The sequence below is a fragment of the Myripristis murdjan genome, chromosome 20, assembly GCF_902150065.1.
Source record: "Myripristis murdjan chromosome 20, fMyrMur1.1, whole genome shotgun sequence".
NCBI lineage: Eukaryota > Metazoa > Chordata > Actinopteri > Holocentriformes > Holocentridae > Myripristis > Myripristis murdjan.
The window spans coordinates 9384130-9406461 of record NC_043999.1 but is presented as its reverse complement, the minus strand read 5'-3'; the positions used below and the strand labels follow the sequence as shown (position 1 = coordinate 9406461).

The window sequence follows — 22332 nt, the reverse complement described above, 5'->3', positions numbered from 1 at the left end:
ATAAGCGACCTTAAATGTTTTACAGTTAAGTAATATGTCTGGAAACCCTGTCTGGTAATAAATGGTGCAATAAAACACTCAGAGTTGGACAGATTTTGAAGGCATTTATTGGCGCAGTTATAGCAGCAATGTGTTCCTGTTCATTTTAAACAATGATTGCATACCACTTTTTTTTGTATTTGGCAGTGAGATTCCTCTGGCTAGTGATGAACTATACTCAATAGTACTTAAATTGACAAAATCATCTGAAATATAACACTTTGAGCTCAGTGGAAGTGATTGTCAGTAAAATTGCTTAAAGTGCATATGCACATAACATAAAGGAAGAACATTTGAAGTACTTAGTGAAAATGACAAGGTTATATTTTAGACCAGATCTGCTTTTGTTGATGGATTAGCTACATTCTTAGTGGTTTATTTTGAAGATACTTGCTGTTTATAAATAAGTGTAGTAATGTATGATACTGATTATGTTTCAGGGCCTTAAAGTGATGATGAACAGAAAAACAAAGTATATTAAAATGCATTTACACGGTAACACATCTGTACCCAGTGCTCAATGTTGTAGCATAGTCATTACATTGCAAATGGTGACGTGGAACAAAAGGTAATACACTGAAACACTGTAATTCTCCACCTTTTTACAGATAAATACGTTAAATACATTCTATTGAAGTATTTTCAAAGGACAGCATTATCAACAACCATGCAGATTTAAAAGAACAACTCTGGCCAATATTGCACACCAGTTTACAACCAGCTCTGACACATCAGCCCTTAAAATCTGCCAACCAACATCATTGCAGGAATATTAAAACATCCACTTGTCAGAAGGCCAATCCAAATCCCCCCTATCTCAGTAGAAAGCGGGGTTTGTGTGCTCAATGACACAGCGCCTGCAGTGGCGTCTGACAAATCGCAGTGCCTCTGGTGACACCTCACAGTCCTGCACGTTGAGAAGCTGCAGCTCACAGCAGTTGGCCGCCAGAGCCCGAAGTCCTCTGCCTGTCACGCTCTCGCAGGCCCTCAGACTGACCCTCCTCAAGCCCTGGCAGTACATAGCCAGCTGCTCCAGCCCACTGTCCGACACCAGGGGACATTTACCCACATCCAGAGACTTGAGCTTGGGGCAGCTCCTGGCCAAGTGGCCCAGGCCGTGGTCCGTCAACCCCTCGCAACCCCTCGCATTCAAGTAGCGTAGACGCGGGCAGTAGCGAGCTACGTAGCGCATGCCCACATCCGTGATGCGAGTACAGTGGGCCACGCTCAGGTAGCGCAGACAGCCTTCCAGGCGGGCTACCTCACGCAGGCCAAAGTCCCCAACCAAGCGGCAGTCACTGAGGCTGAGCTCCCTTATGGAAGGACAGTGGAGAGCCAGGTGACGCAAGGCTTCATCTGTCAGCCTGGTGCAGCGACGCAGGTAGAGATGTGTTAGCCGGGGGCAGTGGGAGGCAATAGTGCGCAAACCCTCGTCCTCCAGGGAGAAGCAGTCAGTCATGTCCAGATAATGGATGGAGATCTGCTGGCCATGCAGTGGGGACAGCTGGAGTGAGGCCTCTTGGGTAAGGCTGATGCATGTCACCTTGGAACAGCCTGGAGGAAGGGTAAGCAGAGTTTATGGCTAAATCTCATTCAAAAATCAAAGAAAAAAAAAAAACACTCTATCTCCCATGTATATAGGCACAGGTACTCCTGGTACTGAAGACTAAGCAAAGCTAGGACACGCCACTTGAGGGTGCCAGAGTAAAGCTTGCTCTTTTTGGCCAAGGGCCTGCAATGAACTGAACTACAGGCATAAAAAAAAAAAAAAAAACGTCTAACTGCAAACAACTTGAAGAAAACCAAAAAGGAGTCGGTTTTCAGGGAAGAAAATGTCTGCAGATAGCCTTTCCAGTTAAAGAAATATACTTCATTTCATTATTTTGAGCCTTTTAAATAAAACCGCAAGAGTTTGAAGCTATTTTTACAACAAAGGGCCCACTTCCTCTTGCTAATGGTGCAGACTTTGTTCTGCCACCAAGGCCCTGTCCAAGTCAGTGTTTTTTGTGTCACTTCCTTAATGAAAGCAACAGACTGGTCCTCTTACTCATGTTGAGGTAAGTCCTACTCTCAGCTAAAGAAAGCCTTTCTTCTCCCACATGGGAGCTTAAGGCTGGCAGAGCTTCTTCTGGTCCTCTAATGTTTTTACCAGCTTCAGGAAGAATGGCCAAGAAGGACCGAGAAGAAGAATTCTTTAAAGTAGGGTCGGCAGATGTGTGTGATGTAAGGTAGCAGCCACTCCTCAGAAGAAATGTGATTAAGCCTGCCCTAAGTCAGTAATCGGGTGGAGACGGCTTCTGTTGTTGTTTTAACTTGTTGCCTTATGGAATTTCAGTTTTATATACAAAATGACAAGCAAATGAGTGCTTCTGAAATGTGTTTGTGTTTTATTTACCTGAGAGGTTCAGGTGTTCCAGGTTAGGACAGCGAGACACCACCTCAAACACAGCCTCGTTGGAGATGTTATAGCAGCCGGCGACCTCCAGGCGACGTAGCTCAGGGCAGCACTGAGCCACCACATGCAGGCCCCGGTCGGTGAGCCTTTTGCAGCCACTGACCACCACCGTCTCCAGGGTCAGGCAGACATTAGGGGTGTCCTGGCACAGTCGATGCGTAAGAACCCTGATGGCGCGGTCGGCATGCAGCAGCTCTCCGGTTAGCCGGATGGTGCTCCACAGTCTAGGGTCCCATGCTAGGTTGTACCAGCGCCGACACACACGTGCACAGCGGCACAGCTGATTGGTGGGGAGATGGGAGAAGATCTGCAGGAGGGTGTGGTCCGGGAGGAGGTCGATGGGGGCGTGGTGGTGGCTTTTGGATTGTCGGGAGCGTGCGTGGGTGCCCGGCTGAGGGTGGACAACGGCGACAGTCTCAGCAGGGGCAGAAGAAGAAGAGGAGGAGTTGGTCTCGTGCCCGTTGCTGGAGAGAGCTGGTGAGGAGAGAGAGGATGACTTGGACGGGAGGATAAGACCAGGGCTGGGGGTGCTCAGTGTCCGAGTGCTTGAGTCCAAACCTGAACATATTGGATAAGAAGACAGACAGATAAAGAGATAGAGAGACAGACAGGCAGACAGAGAGATTTAATATAAGAATGCAAAAAGACATAATAGAGATGAAAATTTAGATATCAACCAAATGTAAAACCCAGATACAAGTTTATGTAATGCGGTTATTGTTTGAAATTTAGTTTTCCTATTTAACAGTTTATGTCATTAATCATACCTATACTCCCAAAAAGGATGCCCTGAATGTGGGACCTACTGCATCAACTTCTTCTATTACAGGAAAATTCTACCCTCGGGTTCTCTTACACTGTTAAATATCATCAATCTGTGATGTTCAGTGCATCCCAGAGGTTATTTCTTGTAACTCTTGTAATTCTGTTTAATGTATCCACTCTCCCCTCAGCATGCCTCCTCTAAATCAGTTGGTGATTTCCTACATATTCCTACATATACTTTTGGCAACTTACAGACAACAGGCTTGTACTATTCATCTGTGGACTTTACATGTAGGTGGAGAGAGCAATGGATGATAACAACAGATGTACAAAGAGCAAGAGAGCTTCCAGCTGAGAAGAAGCCGGTGGTGCAGACCTTGGTCAAAATGCAACAAGTCATGTGGCTGCATTGTATTGTGGGCGATTGACTGTGGAAATTATTATCTCTTCCTCCTCTGTGATGGGTTGAATGAATGATTGTTGAATATTGGTGCAAAATGGTGAGACTAGCAAGAGCCCTCCCTCTTTTATTCTGAAGGACTGACTCCACAACCTGCCATGTCCCATGAAGATTTTAGATCAGTGAAATTTGGCTCTCTAATTAAACTCTATTGTAGCTGTAATGGAAAATACATCAACATGATATCAGTCTACATGGGACCATTTATGCATGAGAATAAGAAATACATATCACAATGCAAAATAGGTATAGCGATGCAAGGTTTATCAATAGCTGTTTTTCATAGTGGATTTTTCCTTCAAGTGTAGATGCTGCTGCAGCCACAAAGGCATTCATCATCAGTGGGAAAGTGTTATGCTTTCCTTGGATCTTGTTATCACATTTTGGGTTGTGTGTGGAAGAAAAAAAACAAAAAAACAAAAAAACATCAAGTGTCAAGGTTATCTTCCAGGCACTTGGGCAGCAGTCACAGGGCCTCCTCATCAGAGGGACTCGGTGGGTTCAAAGCGAGCAGCTGAGGGGTTTGGTGCTGTGGCTGACAATGTACGGTTAGCCCTGTGTAAACACTGAGGCCCTCCTGACAGATGTGCGCTGATTGCCGCCACATTTGGAGACGCAGCCGTGAGAAGCGGTGGCTGGATCCCATCACCGTGGCGTGAGACGGTGGAGACCTCCGCCTTCTACCGCTGGGGCGCTAGATCTGATTTCTGGGGTCGACCCGTCACACTGGGACACTGAGTGCTCTCCTCCGATGCTATCTATGTTTCCTCATCACCTCTCCAATCCTCCTTGTCCAATCTTGAAGAGTTCACTCGGATTGATAGTCATCACCGAAAGCCTTTGAAAGCAGTCACAAGGATGATGATGTCACCTGTGGCTGGGGAAACCTGAAGGCATGTATCAACCAGAAACTTGGTATTATCATCTATCTAAATAGATATCTTATGTCTGAGACCTCTTGCTGTTATGTGAAGGTTGGGGAATGCTTAGGATTTAATCAATTTCTTCTCTTGAGCGAGTCTTTTTGATGAAAACAAACTTGTTGGAATTGTTCTCAACTTAAGACTTTAATCCCCAAATGCAATCTTTCCATTTTGGACAAATAACCCCCCGTAAAGGGGGGTTATTTGCTGCCATGGGCAGCATGAGTGAGCAAAGTGGGTGCCTATTCTACAAAAACGTTCATCACATGGTTGCAAAGCTGTGCACGAGGACACACGATCATGCCACGAGCATGGAAGTGATGGCGTAGACAATGTTGTGTGCAGAGGGAGGGATTAGGATTAGCCTGTGCACTGTTCCAGGTTGTTTTTTCCTTTCTGCTCGCTCAATGGCCATGTTGGAAAAAGTAATACACAGCTGAGTTTGGGAGGGCAAAGACACGAAAACACGACTGTAATATGGAGTAAAGAAAACTCAACAGGAGACTCCACATTAAAACAGGAGAAGCCTTTTGTACGCTAGAAACAAAAAAAATCAGAAAATATTTTGCAGCTTTTTCTTACTCAAGTTAGGCCACTAGCTGGTCTAGCTACTGTAAGTTACTTGTGTTACAAAATTATATTGTGCTGGAAATTCTAGTAACTAATGGAAGTAGATGGTATGGTTGCCTGAGACACCTGTAATTTAGCCTGTCACTCAAATGAAGGGGCTGGAGCTTCTTCTCCAAGCCACTGCTCTAAGATCGTGCGCATTGTGGCTTGGCAACCTTTGAGAGCATAAATTAGCTCAACATAATCCCTGGGCCTTAACAACAAACTACACATGTGAAATTATTTTTAAAAATCCACGCTGTTTAGATGGAAAACTGCATTGTAGTAGTGTTTTAATTTGTTATCATTTTAAAGCAATTCATTTTTTTTTTTTTTTTTTGCTGTACTCCTATTTTATGCTCCATTTTAGTCTAGCTTTTTTCTTTCTTTCTGCCTTTCCATTTCTCTGCACTTTTTAAATCTATTTATTAACTATAATGATTTTAATTTATTATTTTCTTCTGCAATGTTTTTTTTTATTGTATGGATTTTCTTATTTTCTTTGAAATGTTTGTTTCTTCTGAATTGCTTTCACTTTTCTTGTTTTTATGTAAAGCACATTGAGCTGCTCCGTGTATGAAATATGCTATAGAAATAAAATCGCCTTTCCTCGCCATTGGTCATCTTCCATGCTTGTTTGGTGTTAATTTAGTGATATTAGAAGCTGATACCTTCAAAAATTAATTCGTTCATTAGTGAGATTTATTTTATTTTATTTTGGACAACATTCAGGTTTCAGGAGTAAATGTTAAATATCTCACTTTACACTAACATTTAAAAACATGTACAAGTTAAAATAATACAAAAATTGGAATACTAATAGTTGGATTGTATCAACACTGTGACAACAATGCATTAACATAACATTAGGTCACTTAATTAATACTTTAACAGAACTGACTGAGTATTAACATGTGCATGTTCAGGGATGAAGACAGAGCACCATTAATTTATAATGCCAGTCATGTAGATTCAGGAAAGTTGGTTATTTGATGTTTCCAGACAGACAGCTAGCTGGTTCTATGAGGTATGTCAGCATTTACATGACTAATGGACAGTGTCCTGCGCCTGTCATGTAGATTTGTGTGCTAGGACAGACGGGCGGGCAGTGACACTCCTAAAGACTGTCCTGCAGATCTGTATTCCAGGTCTGCTTCTGATGACATCCACAGGTTCATCCTCTCGGGGGAACATGTCCTCAGATTCACAGCTAAGCACAACTTTAAAACTCCCTCTTGTAATGCCCCGAAGCTCTCGCGCACACAAACGCAATCAAAATAAACATGAGCGCCACTGTCCGACCGGCATCAAACACTTGGGCACGTCAAAAATCTGCAATTCGGTTTGCGGTGAACACATTTCATTTAGCTTTCACGAGGATGTTTGAAGTTTAGGGTCCTCGAGGGCTATGGCTGACCTCGGTTCGGGTTTGAATCCACGGCTTTCTTGTGGGTGGTCTATCTATAAAGTGTTCTACTTGAAATAAGCGGCATGTTGAGCATTAAACACCAATAAGAATAGGTTACTCTCAAAAAGTCATCTAATTTGACTTGGTCTGTGGTGCCTTCGAATGGCTTCTGCTGACGGTGTTACATTTCATAGCTTACACAAAGGATTTTACGGTCTGAGGTCAAAACTGATTAAATACCTCATCTATTTCAAATTTCACACGCCTGTCTAAATATTTCATGACGGCAATGGTGGTTGTAAGCCCTTGTGTTTATTCAAGAACTTCATAAATATTGGAAGATTCCTGAGTTAATACCTAGTGTTTGTGGATTTATCCAACATGACTCGCACCACACACTGTGCTGCACAGCGCTATACAAACAAGTGAGAGTCAGTATACTCTTGACATCTGGTCCAAAGGCGCCTGTGCAATTCTGTTTGCTTCACTAAATAATATGAATATCGATAATATGATATACGTCTGGCTAAAGGCCAAATTTAGGGATCAAAGTGGTATCAAAATATCTGCATATTTGGGTCTTGCAGTGCCAAAGTCACAACATGCCGTAAAAGATCAGATTTTCTGGAGCCTTGTGCATGCCTGATACAGAAACATTACTTGAACCATTAGTTTTGATGGATGAGTGAGGCACACTTTTATTATCCAAATCCAGGCTAATGCAGTGGATTTTGCACGCAGGAGACAAACTCATCTGCCACTGGCCAAGGAGCAACATCCAAATTGCGTAATTACATGTGTCACTGATCACAAGAGCGTTCCAAGCCAGGAGAATCACAGTGCTACTAATTAGAGTACATTTCCCCCCTTCCCTCCAACCACACATTCACACAGCTGGTGGGAAAAGTTAAATGAAGACAGCTTTCCATTTGCTTTGTTGCAATATATTTTAGATACGTAGCTGCTGGGCTTTGTTCAGGAGAAGTCTCATTTCAGAAGATGGATACAAGAGAGGATGATATCTAAGAATGAAGTTTTCCCGGAAACACGCTGGTGATGTCGCCTGGTTGACTCAGGCATCTATTTTTGAAAAACACCAGTGACCATTATTGCTGTGTGCACTCTGCAGTTGCAGTCCATTTTTAAGAGCTGGTCTTGCAGAATAGTACTGAAACCGACATTCTCACCAAACAACACACACTACTGTTTGCAGTGGCGCCCAACCTCAGCAGTTATAATTTGTGAGCCTGATTAAAAACAGAGTTTTGCAACAAATTGTAGATTCCATCCTTTTGCGTCCGTCAGCCTCCACTACATGGAGTATGAGTTAAAGAGGCTGAGCTGAGAGAATGTCTCTCTGTGGATCTGCATGTTGTCTGTTATACTGGTTAAAAACATTCGGTCCAGTCCCAAGAGTAAGAGAAATGCACACAATCTTTTAAAGCCATGTAAACACTGCTTTTAACAAGCCAAATTCATTATTATTCCACTGCACACCGTTGGCTTGTGTAAATAAAGAGCCATGGCCTGATATATAAGGAGGGTGCAGGCGATAAAGTTCCAGACATAGCACAAAGATAAAGATGAAACAAATTGCTGTACCCGCAATAAGAAACTATCACAATCCTCCAGGTACTGAGAGTGTATTGTCATGCCTGAGAGGGTATAAAGGTTAAAATCCTCACATCTGGAAACAGATTGTGCTCTAAATGCTCTATTTCTTTGGGAAAAAATCCAGGACCACCACAAAATCCATTCCACTGTGTCTTGTATGTACAGTAAGCCTCTCGACTATTGTACTGTCTGAGAAAAGAAATACTAATACTATTATCAACAGTTGGGCAGTTTGAATAATTTCTACCAATAGACCTAAAACAATTGCAGCTATCAAAGTTATCATTGTTTTTTTGTTTTTTTTTTGGAAATGATGGACAAAGTAGAAGGATATAACAACAGTTACCTGAGCATGAGCGAATGAAGTTATCTGTGATGTTCAATCATTATTAAAATCTATACTGAAGGCAGTGGAGCTGTGTTTTACATCTCTACACAGCTTGCAAATCGATATTTTACAGGACAAATATCGTGCAGCTGGTTAAACTTCTCCTGAAGGTGCTGGGAGTGCAGATGGTGGAAGATTCATTTTGGTTCGGGAAATCAGAAGGAAAATAGTCGAACATCTGGTCTTTAGCCTGGACAAAGAACAACGGGGCAGTGGGAAATGAAAGGGAGGCTCATGCATTTTGAATGTGCATATAGCCACAGCAAGGCATACTTGGCTGAAATCATTTGCCACTAATGCCCAAATCTGTGATGATCCACAGCAGTCCCCACAGCAGGATCCAATTAACATCAGCTTTACCCCAACTTCTGGGCCACATGTGGATTATCCTTTGATAGCAAAAGTTTAATGTAAATCAATCAGTGATCATCAGTAAAAAGACAAGATGAGTGCATGATGAAGAGCCTTAGCTGATTGTTCAGAGTGTTGTAAATGACACAAATTGTGATTTATTTCACAGAAGTGCTGCACACAAACAGATATCGAGCCAGCGGAGGGAAAACAGAGGGAGTGAGAGATTTCAGGGAATCGTTTCAGGGCCTCAGAAGAAAAAAAAAAAGGAAGAGAAGCAAGAAGAGAAGAAAAAGGGAAGATAAATTGGCAAAAGAGCCTGCAGACTTTACCAGAGACTGAGACAAGTGCACAGGCAGGGTCAACCCAGACTTTGACGCAGTCTGGTCATAAACTAAAGCTAAAGGGATTCAATTCAGGATCTTGCAGTGCTGTGAAGCTCTGCTAAGACCCTGTCTGGAGCTAGTGGGATTATTACTGCTGCATCTGGCAGAACAGACCAATCCATTACCTCAATGCCATTAGCCCTGTGACATGTTCCTGCTCCTCAGTCTCCTCCACTCAGCTCCTTCCTGCCAAGTCCATGGGGTGGGGTTACAGTATACGATAGCGTGGTGTACAGTAAGTCAGGAAATCAGTGACACTCATTTCCTAATCCTAAGTGGTCAGAAATAGCGCAAAGCAAATATCTTCCAAATCAGCTAGGGGCAGTTAAGAGTTACACAGAGAGTATAAGCTAATAAGCAGTAACCACGGAGCAGTGATTTTATTGAAAGCGACGCAATGCACAATGCCCATAATGCATGCATTTAAATTTCTCAACCATAAAAATCAGGTCTGCAAACCCATTTGCCTCGTTTTTTTCAAAGAAAACATCCGACAGAAACGCAGAAAGAGTGCTATTAGGATAAAAAACATCTGGGTCTATCTCGTGTTTTATTGAATACATGGAAGTTGATATTACTGTACAGTGTGGCGGCTTGGCTATCAGCAAGCCTTCACTACAGGAAAGTCTTGCGTCACTGGACAACCTGAAAGACAATAGGGCCTGGTGGTTTCTTTACAATGTGCACACTAGGACAGGAAACAGAATTCTCAACCCCCATCGCTCCCCTATGTCTGGGCTGCAACTAGTCTCCCACACTAAAGCAAGACATTTTTGAAACTTGTGCAGCACCAGATTTCTCTGCATGTGTGCCAAGTCCTTTGACATGCATCCCCCCAAAAAAAACACTACTAATTTCCTCAGGGCAGACTTGTGCTTCGGAAGACCCTACTATCTGTTCCAAGGACACAAACTTCTCACCACATTGCCGTCTTCACTTTGTAAATCCCTTGCCAAGGAGGACTGCAGACAGTCAGACATCTGAAAGCCAAGCCTAAAGGACTGCTCTGTTCTATTCAAAGTCACCACTTCAGGGAGGGGTTGTGTGCTGTATGGACAACTATTTATCAGAGCATTAATTCTCCAGAACGGAGATGACAGTCCAGATTCCAACAGCAAATTGGCGCAGGAGACAAAACAGATCCAGACTTTAAATCCTTCAGGTTGAAATATAAGAAGGTGATGTGATGTTTTGTTAAATCAGGATGTCAAGATAGGGAAATGGAGGTGGAAAGATCTATGCAGGGGATACTGAGTGTGCATTCTATAGATTTACCCTCCTAGTTTTGGTTCCGGTGTGTGTGAACAGTGTGTGGAGTTACGGCCATGAGAAATAAGAGAGGTAACACTGGCTATGCACAACACAAAAGAGCTGCAGATCAGACAGGAGTGGAAAAGCGTACACCAACCCAAAGAGTTGATTTGGTTATGATGAGGAGCAAATGTAATGATCTCATGTGGTTAAAGCAGCAGAAAAAGGGAGGTGCAACGACTTGGGAAACTCGAAAGCAATGTTCACTTCAGTGGAACTGAAAAATGTGAAGCTATACACGCTTGACAAAAAGGCTTCACTGTAATTCTGGAAAGTCTTTTTTTGCCTTGTATAGTCGCAGTGCCATTTTTGCACTATAAAAACTCTTTAGGTTCCTCATAGGGCCTTTATGTTATAAATAAGGCATAAGAAATTGAGGAAATGCTGCAATTCATTTGAATACAATTCAACAAAATTACCTGTTTTTAAGAACCATACTGGGCTGGATAAGTCTAACATGTTTTGCCGCACAGCATGGATGCCGAATAGTGAAAGAACATAAATCATCAAATGCAAAAGATCAATATTTTAAGCACAGAAAAGTAAATGTTACTTTGTTTGACTGCAGAAGGGAAGTATTTAGTCAAACCACTGAGTAACCATTTTACTCTATGGAAGGACCTGGTACTATATGGAGCCACTAAAAGATCCTCAAACAAATAAAAAGAGTCTATTAACAGGTGGTTCTTGAAACAGTGATGGTTCTATAAAACACCACTTATTCTGCCGAAGACCTTTGAAGAACAGCGTTGAGCAGGGAGCCATAATTTCCCTCTCATCTACATACTGTTGCAGCTTCAGCCACAGCTAAAGCTTTCCTGCTTACGTAATGAGACAAGCCACAGAGTGAAAAGGAGTACATGAAGTCCGATGTGTCAGTTCAGCTGGTCCACAACTGCGGTCATATTGCCACATAAAAGCCCAAAGACCCAGGTGTATAATAGTAAAAACATCACTTGTGAGCCAAAATCTTATAGGCAGCAAGCATATGTTTCGGCCAAGTGGCATGTATCCCAAGCCCTGTCCAACGTGCTCTAGTAATAGTATTGAAAAATGGGATTCAGTTGAAGAAACTAAAATGGCAAATGCATTCAAAACAAGTGGGACTGTGTTTCCTCTCTGAGACAGAGAATAAGAAGACTAAGCAGTAATCAGAGAAGAGTTATGAGATGGAGCACTGCTAAACTGCCTTCCTTCCCCTCCTCCTTCAGTAAATGGCTTTCACTTGTTTTCTTTTTCTTTCGCCGCCCTTTTCTGTGCATTTTCTCTCAAATTTCCTGGCTCAAGGAGCCAGAGAGAAGGGAAGGGGGAGGGCCCGGGACAGCTGATGGAGAAAATATGGGGAAAACAGCATTGACATTCTTTTCCTCTCAGTGTTCCCCTCAAATAGGCAAATTCTAAGAAGAATTAGGTTGCAACAGAAGTAAACCATCGATAATTCTGTTTATAACTGCTGCAGATGGGCATGCTGAAAAAGTCTTAAAATAACTACTCTGTGCTGCTTTGTGTCCGAGTTTGAAATGGAGAAAACTGACAGGTTTGTCTTCCAACAATCCTGCCCGCAGTCTGCGAGCACAAAACTTCTTCAGGCTCTGAACGTCTGTGCATGAAATCAAAGAAATCTCAAACCCTGCTCCTCCTAATCTGCCATGAGCAATCAAACACAGCATTTGAGATCTGTAACACTGGCAGTGTCTCACCTGCCAAACATTTCCCTGCAGAAACAGTGAAGCTTCCTCTTCAAACAAAACAAACTTCTCAGGCTGTTGGAGCTTCTTTCAGTGCAGCTGTCGAGCCGCACAGCAAATGCAGCACAAAGTCTCGGCGAGGCTCTGAAGTGATGAATTTGTCACACTTGCTTGAGGTTTGCCCAGTGTCCATATTATTGTTTGGCTCAGATATACTGCAATGGTTAGCACTGATGAATGATAAATGTTTGACTTACAACACCAGTAGAGGATACCCAGTTAGATCTTTTCACAGCAGTGCATGCCCTGATGACAATGACAGACACAAACACCTCATTCCAGCCTCTTTCACTTTTGGCGTAGCAAAAATCAACACTGAAATGCTATATATCAAGTTGAGTAAACACCACTAAACGTGACATCAGAGCATGGAGTTCGTTTACAGATGAAGTGCAGGGGATTTGTCGCCCTTGGGAGGGCAAAAATATTAACATCTTGGAGACAGTAGCTTTCTCCTGCTGAGCTGTTTGGACTGCACAGCTGACCCGGAGTCTGACCTCAGAACAGCCAACGTGGGAATACTGTGAACTGCAGCTGATCAATGTTATGGGGCTATTTGCAATATTAGATTTGAGTCTGTGGTTGTACAGCCATCATTGGGAAGCTACAAGAGCTAATCAAAACATGATGTATTTCAGATATGCTGGTTAATAGGTGACTAGATTTGCCTCTAGGCTGTAGCCTTAATATCACAATACTGACTCACTGAAATTCACACAATTCTGCTTCTTATATCTGCTAAATTAAATGTTTTATGTACATTAATTGTACATTAATCCAAAAGGTCAAGTGTGAGATCAAAATTACCTGTACACACTTTAACTGTGCATTTGTTAAACTGTTACACAGGTAGTATAACTCGCAGTGAGTATTTAATTAACTTTTTTTTTAATCAAACAGAAGTTAAATAAAATAACGAGTCTTAAACAAAAATCAATATTAAATCAAAGAAGCACGTTCTTGAAAAGACTGCAGAAATGGTTATGCTACTATTACTGGATATCTGAGAAACCTCACCCACTGATAAAAATGTTAAGGCTTCCAACACCTTTCAGAATAATGCTGTCAAAATACATAGGCTCAATACTAAAGACTAGTTTTGCATAGTTATTCTGTTTTATTTTATTTTATTTTAAGAGGCACAGGGCCTAAAAAATGTCCAGTATTATCTTCTATCTGCCCAAACATTGGCATTCCAGCTAATCAAAACATAATGTTGATTAGATACCTGCATGCTGGTTTTATAGGTAGACTTTGTTTGGTTTTCAGCATAAAATGAAGAGTAATCTGGAGGGACTGGTGATTTCTAATATTTAATTTGCATAGAAGTGCTGACATGTTTCCATTGTAATCTTGTTTTCTGGTGTGCACACAGAGGAGCTCTTCCTCTTTGCTGTTATCACTGGTTTTTGGTCCTTGGCAGACAGAGAGGAAGTAGGCATGTGCATTGTTCCCACCGTTCACTGTTTCTCAACTACCTTCCTGGTGCCATAACAAATGGATGAAGGCGTTCGTTCCATAGTACAGCGGCTTTGAACGTGCGTGAATGTGTGTTCCAGCCCTGCCTGAAGCTTGACACCGACTCCAGCTGATATAGCAGGATCAAAACAGCGATTTCCCAAAGACACAAAATAGCAGTAAAACATCTAAGGGTGTTGTCAGTTTTGCCTCCGCACGATACTGCCATGTCTGAGCCACATTCCTGAGGTACCCCTTAGTATGGGTGTGCCAAAGCAAACCCTTGAGGCCCAGACGCTAAAGGGTCACAGTTTAACCCCTGCTGTGAGACGCTCAACTTCATCCCACAGGAAGGATTTACTGTACAGCACTGTGCGTTTCAGTCTGCAGCTAATAAGCAACTCAACTGGGTCAGGCCACCGCAAGCCCTTCTAAATAATAAATGAAAACAGAGACACATTGCAAAAACAAGCCAAATGACTGCCCTGGCTCTTTTTTTGTTTTCAAACTTGGTGATGAAGAAAAATGAGCATAACTTCCTCGTTTTGATATTGTGGGGAAAACATGTCAAAGCAATGAAAAGGGGCAATGACCTACTTTCAGTCTGCACACAGTTGTAAATTAGTCTCAAGAGTAAGTAGGCCACAATTATTCCAAAATACATACATTTGTATTGATGCACCAATACAGATTAGGGCAAAAAATGCACCTAGTTAAATGAAATCTTCTGGTCCATTAATATTAAGTCCAGCAGAACGACAATACTCATGAACAGCAGAATATTTTACTAGGCCCTTCTAATCTGAATACTCCCAACGTGTGGTGGGGATACAGACCAGACTGCTTCCTGATTAGTTTAGCGGACCACAGGACTGGGTGGGCATGGAGTATGTGATCTGTCGGTGTGTGCATGCGTATGTGCATGCATGCATGTGTGTGTATGCCTGTTTAAGGAGGGGGGATTTGACTGTGGCTGTGGCGGTTCCAGACCATGTAATTACTCCCACTTAGCAGGGAGAAAAAAATAACAATTTCGGTCATAACACAGGAGGGAAATTATGGTCGGGTAGCCACTGGCCACGGTCTGTACTCTATATATCTATCTGCACAGGTTGTTCTCCAAGCAGACACATTCTGGACAATTATAATTTTCTCCTAATCCCTCGGTTGGGGGTTCCAGCAGCTCTTCGATGGAGAAATCCCAGTGAGTCAGCACTTCCGCCCCACATGAGTAGCAACAATCTGCCTTGTCTGAGTGTTGCAGAACAATCCAAACTGAACTGACCAGCAGGGAAAAGCTCTCCATGTGGAGGGTGGACTGACAAAAAAAACCCGAGTCAGTCGCAGCACACAGATAATCCGTCATACTGAAAAGCAAGCATACTAATTCACACGCATTTCGCATGAAACCAAAATTATATCTGATGATGTGTGAGGAGTTTTCCTGATGCATTCTTCTCCCCGCTCCATTCTATTCTGTCTCAGCAACACCTTGAAATCTTGAACCGAGTGACAGTTACAACTACCGGCTACGGCTGGTATTTGTTTTCTTGTGGAGAACCCGGAGCCACAAGAATACCCCATTCATCACACTCTAAGCAAATTTAAGATTGTTGATGGCTATGCACAAGGACTTTGCATGCACACTAGGAGTATGTGTGTATGTGAGTGTGTGTGTGCATGCATTTGCCATAACTATATGTAAGTGGTGAGAGGATTCTGTGTCAACAGCAAAAAATAGATACAGTATAATGCCATATAGCTGACATGATATTAATCTCAGTTATCACTTGTGCATCAGAGGAAGGCAGAGACATCACTTTATGTATTCTAAATTCACTAAATTGTTTAAAAAGTAAAATAACAAACATTTTATAGCCTTATCACAAACTCTGCATTAAGTGCCTGCATGTGGTGGAGAGGCTTGTTGATCAGTACTAACTACTCAACAACTGCTCCGCCATGCAAGGAGATTTCTGGCAATCCCACCTTTAGTCTGCATTTTAGAACAAAAACTTTCCATCCCACTGTAACTTCAACAACAGCCAAGGTGAAATACTGCACTGAGTAGATGTTTTCTGTACTAATTCAATTGGCTGATAAAAATGATGATAATAGTAAAATATGCATGGGTGTGTCAACAATGAAATAATGCACCCACTGACATGTCACGCCTCTTTCACTGCAGCTGATAGTTGATACTATTCCAGACATATTTGAAACATTCAAAGGCCAAGCCACTGAAAATTGACTGTAAAATCAATTAGGTTTACACTGAAGCTGACTTGTTTGAGATATAAGGGTTTTGCAACACCATGAGGATCTAGCACCTGGCATTATAATACTTTCTGAGCTTTAACCATGAGAGCTGAAGCTTTGAAAAGTTGTACAAAGCATAGCATGAACTCAAGAAAAACAGAGCCTTTTTTCCGCTGTGGCTTGTCTTATTCTGCTGAAAAAAGGCAACTCCTTTGATTGGCAGACTGTTAAAAAATGTACCAGACAGATCCTCATTCAAGACAGCTGCTGACAGGAGGCTTCAAAAGGCATCTGTCAGCCGCAAAGTATTTTTGAACTATTACAGTGAGCATACAGTTTACATTCGTAACACATACGCTACTCACAAAGAGGAGCAGTTCCCTGCTGTGAGGCTGCCAGGTTGGAGGATTGCCTGGTTAGGCAGGGAGCTGAGGAGGAGAGAGGGAGCCAGAGAGCTGGAGAAGAGTAACAACAACTAGAAGGTGAAGTTTGACTCTCTCTTTCCCGTTTTCACTCCCCACACCATCTCTGTCTCCTACAAACTCCCTCCCTCTTTCTCTTTCACACACAACCGCCCTTTGCTGGCAACACTTTAGGCCTGATATTACCACAGTTTAGATAAGCATTCTTCCACAATGAGTAGCCAGAAGTGTTTTTTTTTTTTTTTTTTTAAACAACACACAAGGAATGCCTCTGGCTTCTAGGCTCAGATGGGAGCGGTGAGTTTGTTTTCAATTTAGGGTTATCCCAGGAACACACAGGTTTCTCCAAAAATAGGCAGTACAGAAAGTGGATGTGGGGAGGTGGGATGGGAGGGGTGGGGGCATGAGAAGAGGAGGGAAAGAAAGAAGGGAGGGGAGTTTGGTTAATGAGCACCAGATGCCTTACCTTCGGTGGTAGCCACATTCTTTGGAGCTTTAGTTGGTGTGTGATCTGTACTCGAACTTATGTCAGAGGAGATGCTTGAGCTCCCTTTACCTGCAGGGAAAATGTCAAGAAAGAAGCTATAGTCACACGGTGGAGCAGATTTAAAGTGATGAAACAACTGCATGTCTGACTTACGGCTTAGTAACGTAACGTCATGCACTTTGTTGTGTGTTGCTCTTGTGTAAACAGCTCACAACCCCAGATTTAGTGTCTTCCTCGCTCGACTTGAATGTTTGCACAGCACTTTGTATGCAAAACTAGAGCCTCGCATGTCAACCTGAAAATGATTCTCTTTTTGTTTTTCCAAAATTCCCTGAGAACCTATTTCTCTTTGTAGATAAGGGCATTACATTTTCAAGAGCCGCCGTCTTACACTGATGATGTTTTAGTATGGTAAGGATGTATGAGGTGCAAGGAAAAATGAGACCAATCGCTTTCTCCGTTCATGACTTTTATGTTCCTCAGAACTGAATGAATAGTTAGCCTTGGCACATGCACAAAGTCCCTGCTCATTTGTTTGAGTAAGTGTCTCGTCTTGATGTTTGGAAGAAGAATAAAGTTGCCAGAAGTCCCTTTTTAGCTTTTGCTTCCACGGGGAACCAATGAGAAAACACTCCCGAGTTCTGAGTGAGACACAAGCCTTCAGTCTACGTGATGTATGATTACAGTTAGACGTGTCATCAACAGCATACTTCTTGAGTCATGCAGGCTGCACAACAGCCACTCAGAAGGGCCTTCTACCGCCTTTACACGGATTTACAGCTTCTACTATATGAGCCATGCTTGCATTAATGCATACATATACAGAGTATTGCAACTAAAGATATAACGCTGGTGATCTTTGATTGGAGAAGTGAATTTCAAGATGTTGTTTCAATGTGTGCCTGTTTGCTGCTGGAAAACCATATACTTGAAAGCTATGCGGACTGCAAGCTGCCTGTGGAGCAGTTGTTTATTGCACTTCATTCCTCTGTCAGATCATAAATGCGGCTTTGTGGCTTTCCTGAGACTAAGTATGTGCCTTTTACCCAGCATGACAGGCTGAGAGGTATTCCCAAACACTCACACCCACATGCACGTCAAGTGCAACCATCTAAATAGACTCGACAGTTCCCAAAAAAAGAAGTAAATAAGACGGCTTGTGAAGGAGAGAGGAGTCGGGAGTCAACAACCTTAGTAATAATGTATATGCAAGAAAATGGTTGGTTGACAAATTTCAGGTTTAATCCCATTCAGCAACCTGTGAGTACATGCTCCTCCCTCCAAAATGCACACACAGGCGCAAACACACAAAATTACTCCAAATGAATGCAACTCATATGGTATGAGTATGGTATAAACGACATGTTGCGGTGACATCACTGAGCCAGCACATCTGCTATGGCTTCCACTACAGTCCTCAGAAATGAGTCAGACATGCATGAATGAGGAGCTTGCAGATGTCCACTTGAGAGCACTCTTCTACCAAAATCTAGAGTATAAGGCATATGGCTGCACCACACAGGCATATTCTAAAACATGGCACAAAAAAACAGAGTGAGAGCAAGAGAGAGAGAGAGAGAGAGAGAGAGAGAGAGAGAGAGAGAGAGAGAGAGAGATAGAAATTATATTTTGTTTTTTTTCTGGTTTCAGGATTCCAAGAACCTCACAGCGCCTTAAATTGTTTGCTGTCTTTAATGGAAAACCAACTTTGACAAAAGCTCCAACTTCCTGTCTTATGCTTATATAATGTGTTGGAGGAGAGCTGCTGCATTTTTGTGACCAAAGTGAAGTTAATTGTGGAGTTGGACTTGAAAACAGATGTGGACAGAAGGTCAGCAGTATCTCGGACTGGCAACTGATACACTGGTCTTCAACGCTATCAGGTTGACTGTAATACAAATACTAGCCTATGCTTTATTCTCTTTTGAGAAAGCATGTCAGAATACTTTGAATACTTGGCATGGACAGCTGTAGGCTACAAAAGTGTAGTGTTAAATTTAGATACGGGATAATGCTGCATACCGCTGGTTAGCATCCTCTTCCAATATTGAACTATCCAGTAGCCATGTTGTGGTGATTTATCACAACCATGGTCATCCAATGTGTCAGATAATGTACCCTAAAAATCTTCAAAAGCCCCTGAAGTCACCCCAGACATGCTCACATCTATGGTGTCACTTTTTCTGCAAAGTGGCTATATTTGGAAATCCACAAAACTCCACTCCAGAACTAGAAATGGCACATTACATTATGACAAATTGCAAGTGGAATGTGTGCGACCAACACAAAAAGTCAATCTCAAGAGGGAAAATTAGGTCAGAGCTCCAATATAACCATCTTCACTTGTGGCAATTCCACATCAACAAAAAGCCTGGAGGTCTATCGTGACACGAGCAGTAGCACTGTGTTTCCACTGAGCTGTTTGATTTTAATACAGCCTGCACTGCTGTGGGATGATAGAAAAATAATGACCTGCTGACCTTCCAAGATCATGAACACAATGGTCATGGATGAATGAATAAAAGTTCAAGTCAAGGTTGCCAGTTAGCTAAACTGAGCTCTGAAAACCCAACGGTTCTTTGGCTTCGCCCAGTGAGGTCAGTCAGTGAGATCATTTTTGTCTCTGGAGCATCAGCGGCCTTCTCTGAGAAATAATTTGGATGACTAAAAGATGAGTTTCCAGCCTCTACTTTAGAATATTGGTGGTAGTGAGCAAAGCAGCTACTCAGACACAGACACAAAAACTATATCCATAAGTATGTATGAGCCTGTTCAGAGCAATATTGGACAAACTTTTATTTTATTTTATTTTATTTTTTATGCAACCATGGATACCTGAAACACCAGCAACTTAAAATGTCAATCAAATGAGGAGGTGGGGGTTTCTTCATCAAGCCACTTCAATCTACTGCAAATATAAACTCTATAGCCTTATAAACATAAAAATTAAGACTTTACAATCCCTCTATGTAGGTGTATCCCCCATTTAGAGAGCAAAAGAGGCCTTTTATTGTAAGAGGTGTGGTATTACAGGACATTGAAGCAACTCTTCAGAAAAATTTGTGACAGCCTCTAAATGTGCATGGTAGGCTATTCCTTGCAATGCAGTCATTTTGGGGTTTTCAGTGTGCCTGATATACATTTCCAGAGGGGCTTGTATCATATGGCAGTGATGTACCAGCACAAAACTGATCCAAATCAAGCAAGCATGCTAAATGGTTGGAAAAAAAATCTATGGAATTAGCTCCTACTAAGATAAGAGAGACTTGTAGGCCACATGGCAAAAACACAGACTGGTCTTTTCAATGCAACTCAGTTAGAATTGCAGGGATAACCCTTTGTTTAAAAATCCCTTAATTTTTTTTTTTTTTTTTTTTTTTTTTTTTAAATGGAACAAGACTCTGCTGACTGTTCATTTGTTGTCAACTACCTTGATGACTCATGGTTGCTGCTGAAACAAAAGAAAACGTTGACTGTGAGAGATCTGCAGCTTTTAAGCGACAGAGATGTGTGATAAATATTTGCTTAAAAGTCCCTTTATTCACATTTAAAGTGTATAAACATTCACATTGTGCTAGCAGCTCCTACTACAAGTCAAATAATCCCTGTGCAAGTAGACTTGCTTGGCCATGTTTCTGTGGGAATACTCAGGAAACTGTCTTTACATGAACACGATGGCCAGAAGTTCAACTAGGAAAGTATATTTCCTGGGGAAATGTGTGGGATTACTATAAAAGAGAGCATCTTTAAAAAGTGTTTGGGAATGAATTCATCTTTCAGACTTGTTTGAAATTTGACCGCCAGATGTCACTACCCACTCCCTGCCATTGGATTCCATGAGGAAAAAATAAAGTTGCACATCTTTTAAAAAAAAGTATGAAAAAGTTAAGGATGAAAAGTTTACTGCAGGAGCACATATCCCCAAAAGCTGAACACTGTATCTGAAAACTGTGGGATGGAGTGTCCAGCGATACATATGTTAGATCTAAACTTTTGGGGAGTGAAAAAATCATAGGAATAAATAAATGAGGGAATAGCATGAGTGCCGCTATAGCTTTAGCTCAATTATACTGTAAGGCAACTTCAAGGGTAGCCCATCAGACCCGAGAAAATGCGCATTGTTTAACGCTGGCATTTTCAATTTAGCTGCACCCTCAAACAACACCAACTCGCCACAAACACCGTTATTCCACCCATTAAGAGCCATTTGACTGGATTTATGGGCCAAAAAGCTCTTAAATAGCTCCATTTAGAGAAAAGGGAGCAGATGTTTTACTGATAATTACAGCACTTACCCTCGCTTCCATACTGTTTTCCATTGTTCGCACCCATTTTAAAGAATACATAATCTACGCGCAAAACTCGAGTTATCAACAGGAGTTAAATTCCACAGTAAGAGACGGTCTTTCCATAGGAGATGGGGTTAGATATTCAGAGTTTTGCGCAGGGCCGCTGACTCTGACTCCAAATAGTTAATCCAGATGTTGGGCAGAGAATGCCTCAGCATTTCGCAAACCTACGATCCCAGACTTTCAGCGTCCAGCAGCGCAGACTTTTCTACCTCTGAAACATCTCCCCCGAAAAGCTGCGCCGTTCACCAAAGGTCCCGATCCGAGGAGTATCGAGAAAAAAACTTTCTCAACTGCCCTAAATGGTAAGCAGCTGTTTATCAGGTTGGAGTGCGGGCAGTCACAGCGGCCAAGCAACTTTCTTGAGGACGCGGAGCTCTCGTCCAGTGGATTTGGATTTAAAGAGACCGCAGACCAGGGACGGGGAGATGTGGCCGGGCTTTACACTGAATTTTTGAAGAGATACAGGCACGACACGGAGTCCTTATTGCTTTTATAAAACTGCGGTGAAGGCGAAATTATAACAAATGAATGCTGTAAATATTTTCATAAAGACATAATTATCGACTGTCATGCTATTCTGTCACAAACAAGCCCTTGAACAATCATTAGTATGGTTTTCGTGTGATTTACAAGTACCGTTATGCAGCCACAGGTGTGCTTTCAGGTATTTGATCAGCGTCAGATGTCCCAGCCAATCAGAATGGAGAACTGCAGCTATTGTATCAACAAGAGCCCACTGAAATAACTCCTCTTAAATGGGTCATAAATAAATAACCCCGAAAGAATGGTTGGAATGGTTTCATACTTAATGACAAATGCTTGCCTTTCAGTGGGCTAACAGAGGTATTTAGGCCAATAAAACAGACCCAAATTCAATGATGAGATGCATACAGAGGT

The 22332-nt window shown here is 42.2% G+C and overlaps 1 protein-coding gene across 1 annotated transcript; it reads right to left on the bottom strand.

Moving 5' to 3' along the window:
* Positions 1 to 107: 107 nt before the first annotated feature.
* si:dkey-192l18.9 (F-box/LRR-repeat protein 7) lies at positions 108 to 21928 on the bottom strand. Its single transcript, XM_030078826.1, has 4 exons — positions 21379 to 21928; positions 17063 to 17152; positions 2435 to 3052; positions 108 to 1593 (listed from the first exon to the last, which is right to left on the bottom strand). The coding sequence occupies exons 1-4, from the start codon at positions 21413 to 21415 to the stop codon at positions 857 to 859; spliced, it is 1482 nt and encodes a 493-aa protein (XP_029934686.1). The 5' UTR covers positions 21416 to 21928; the 3' UTR covers positions 108 to 856.
* Positions 21929 to 22332: the final 404 nt, after the last annotated feature.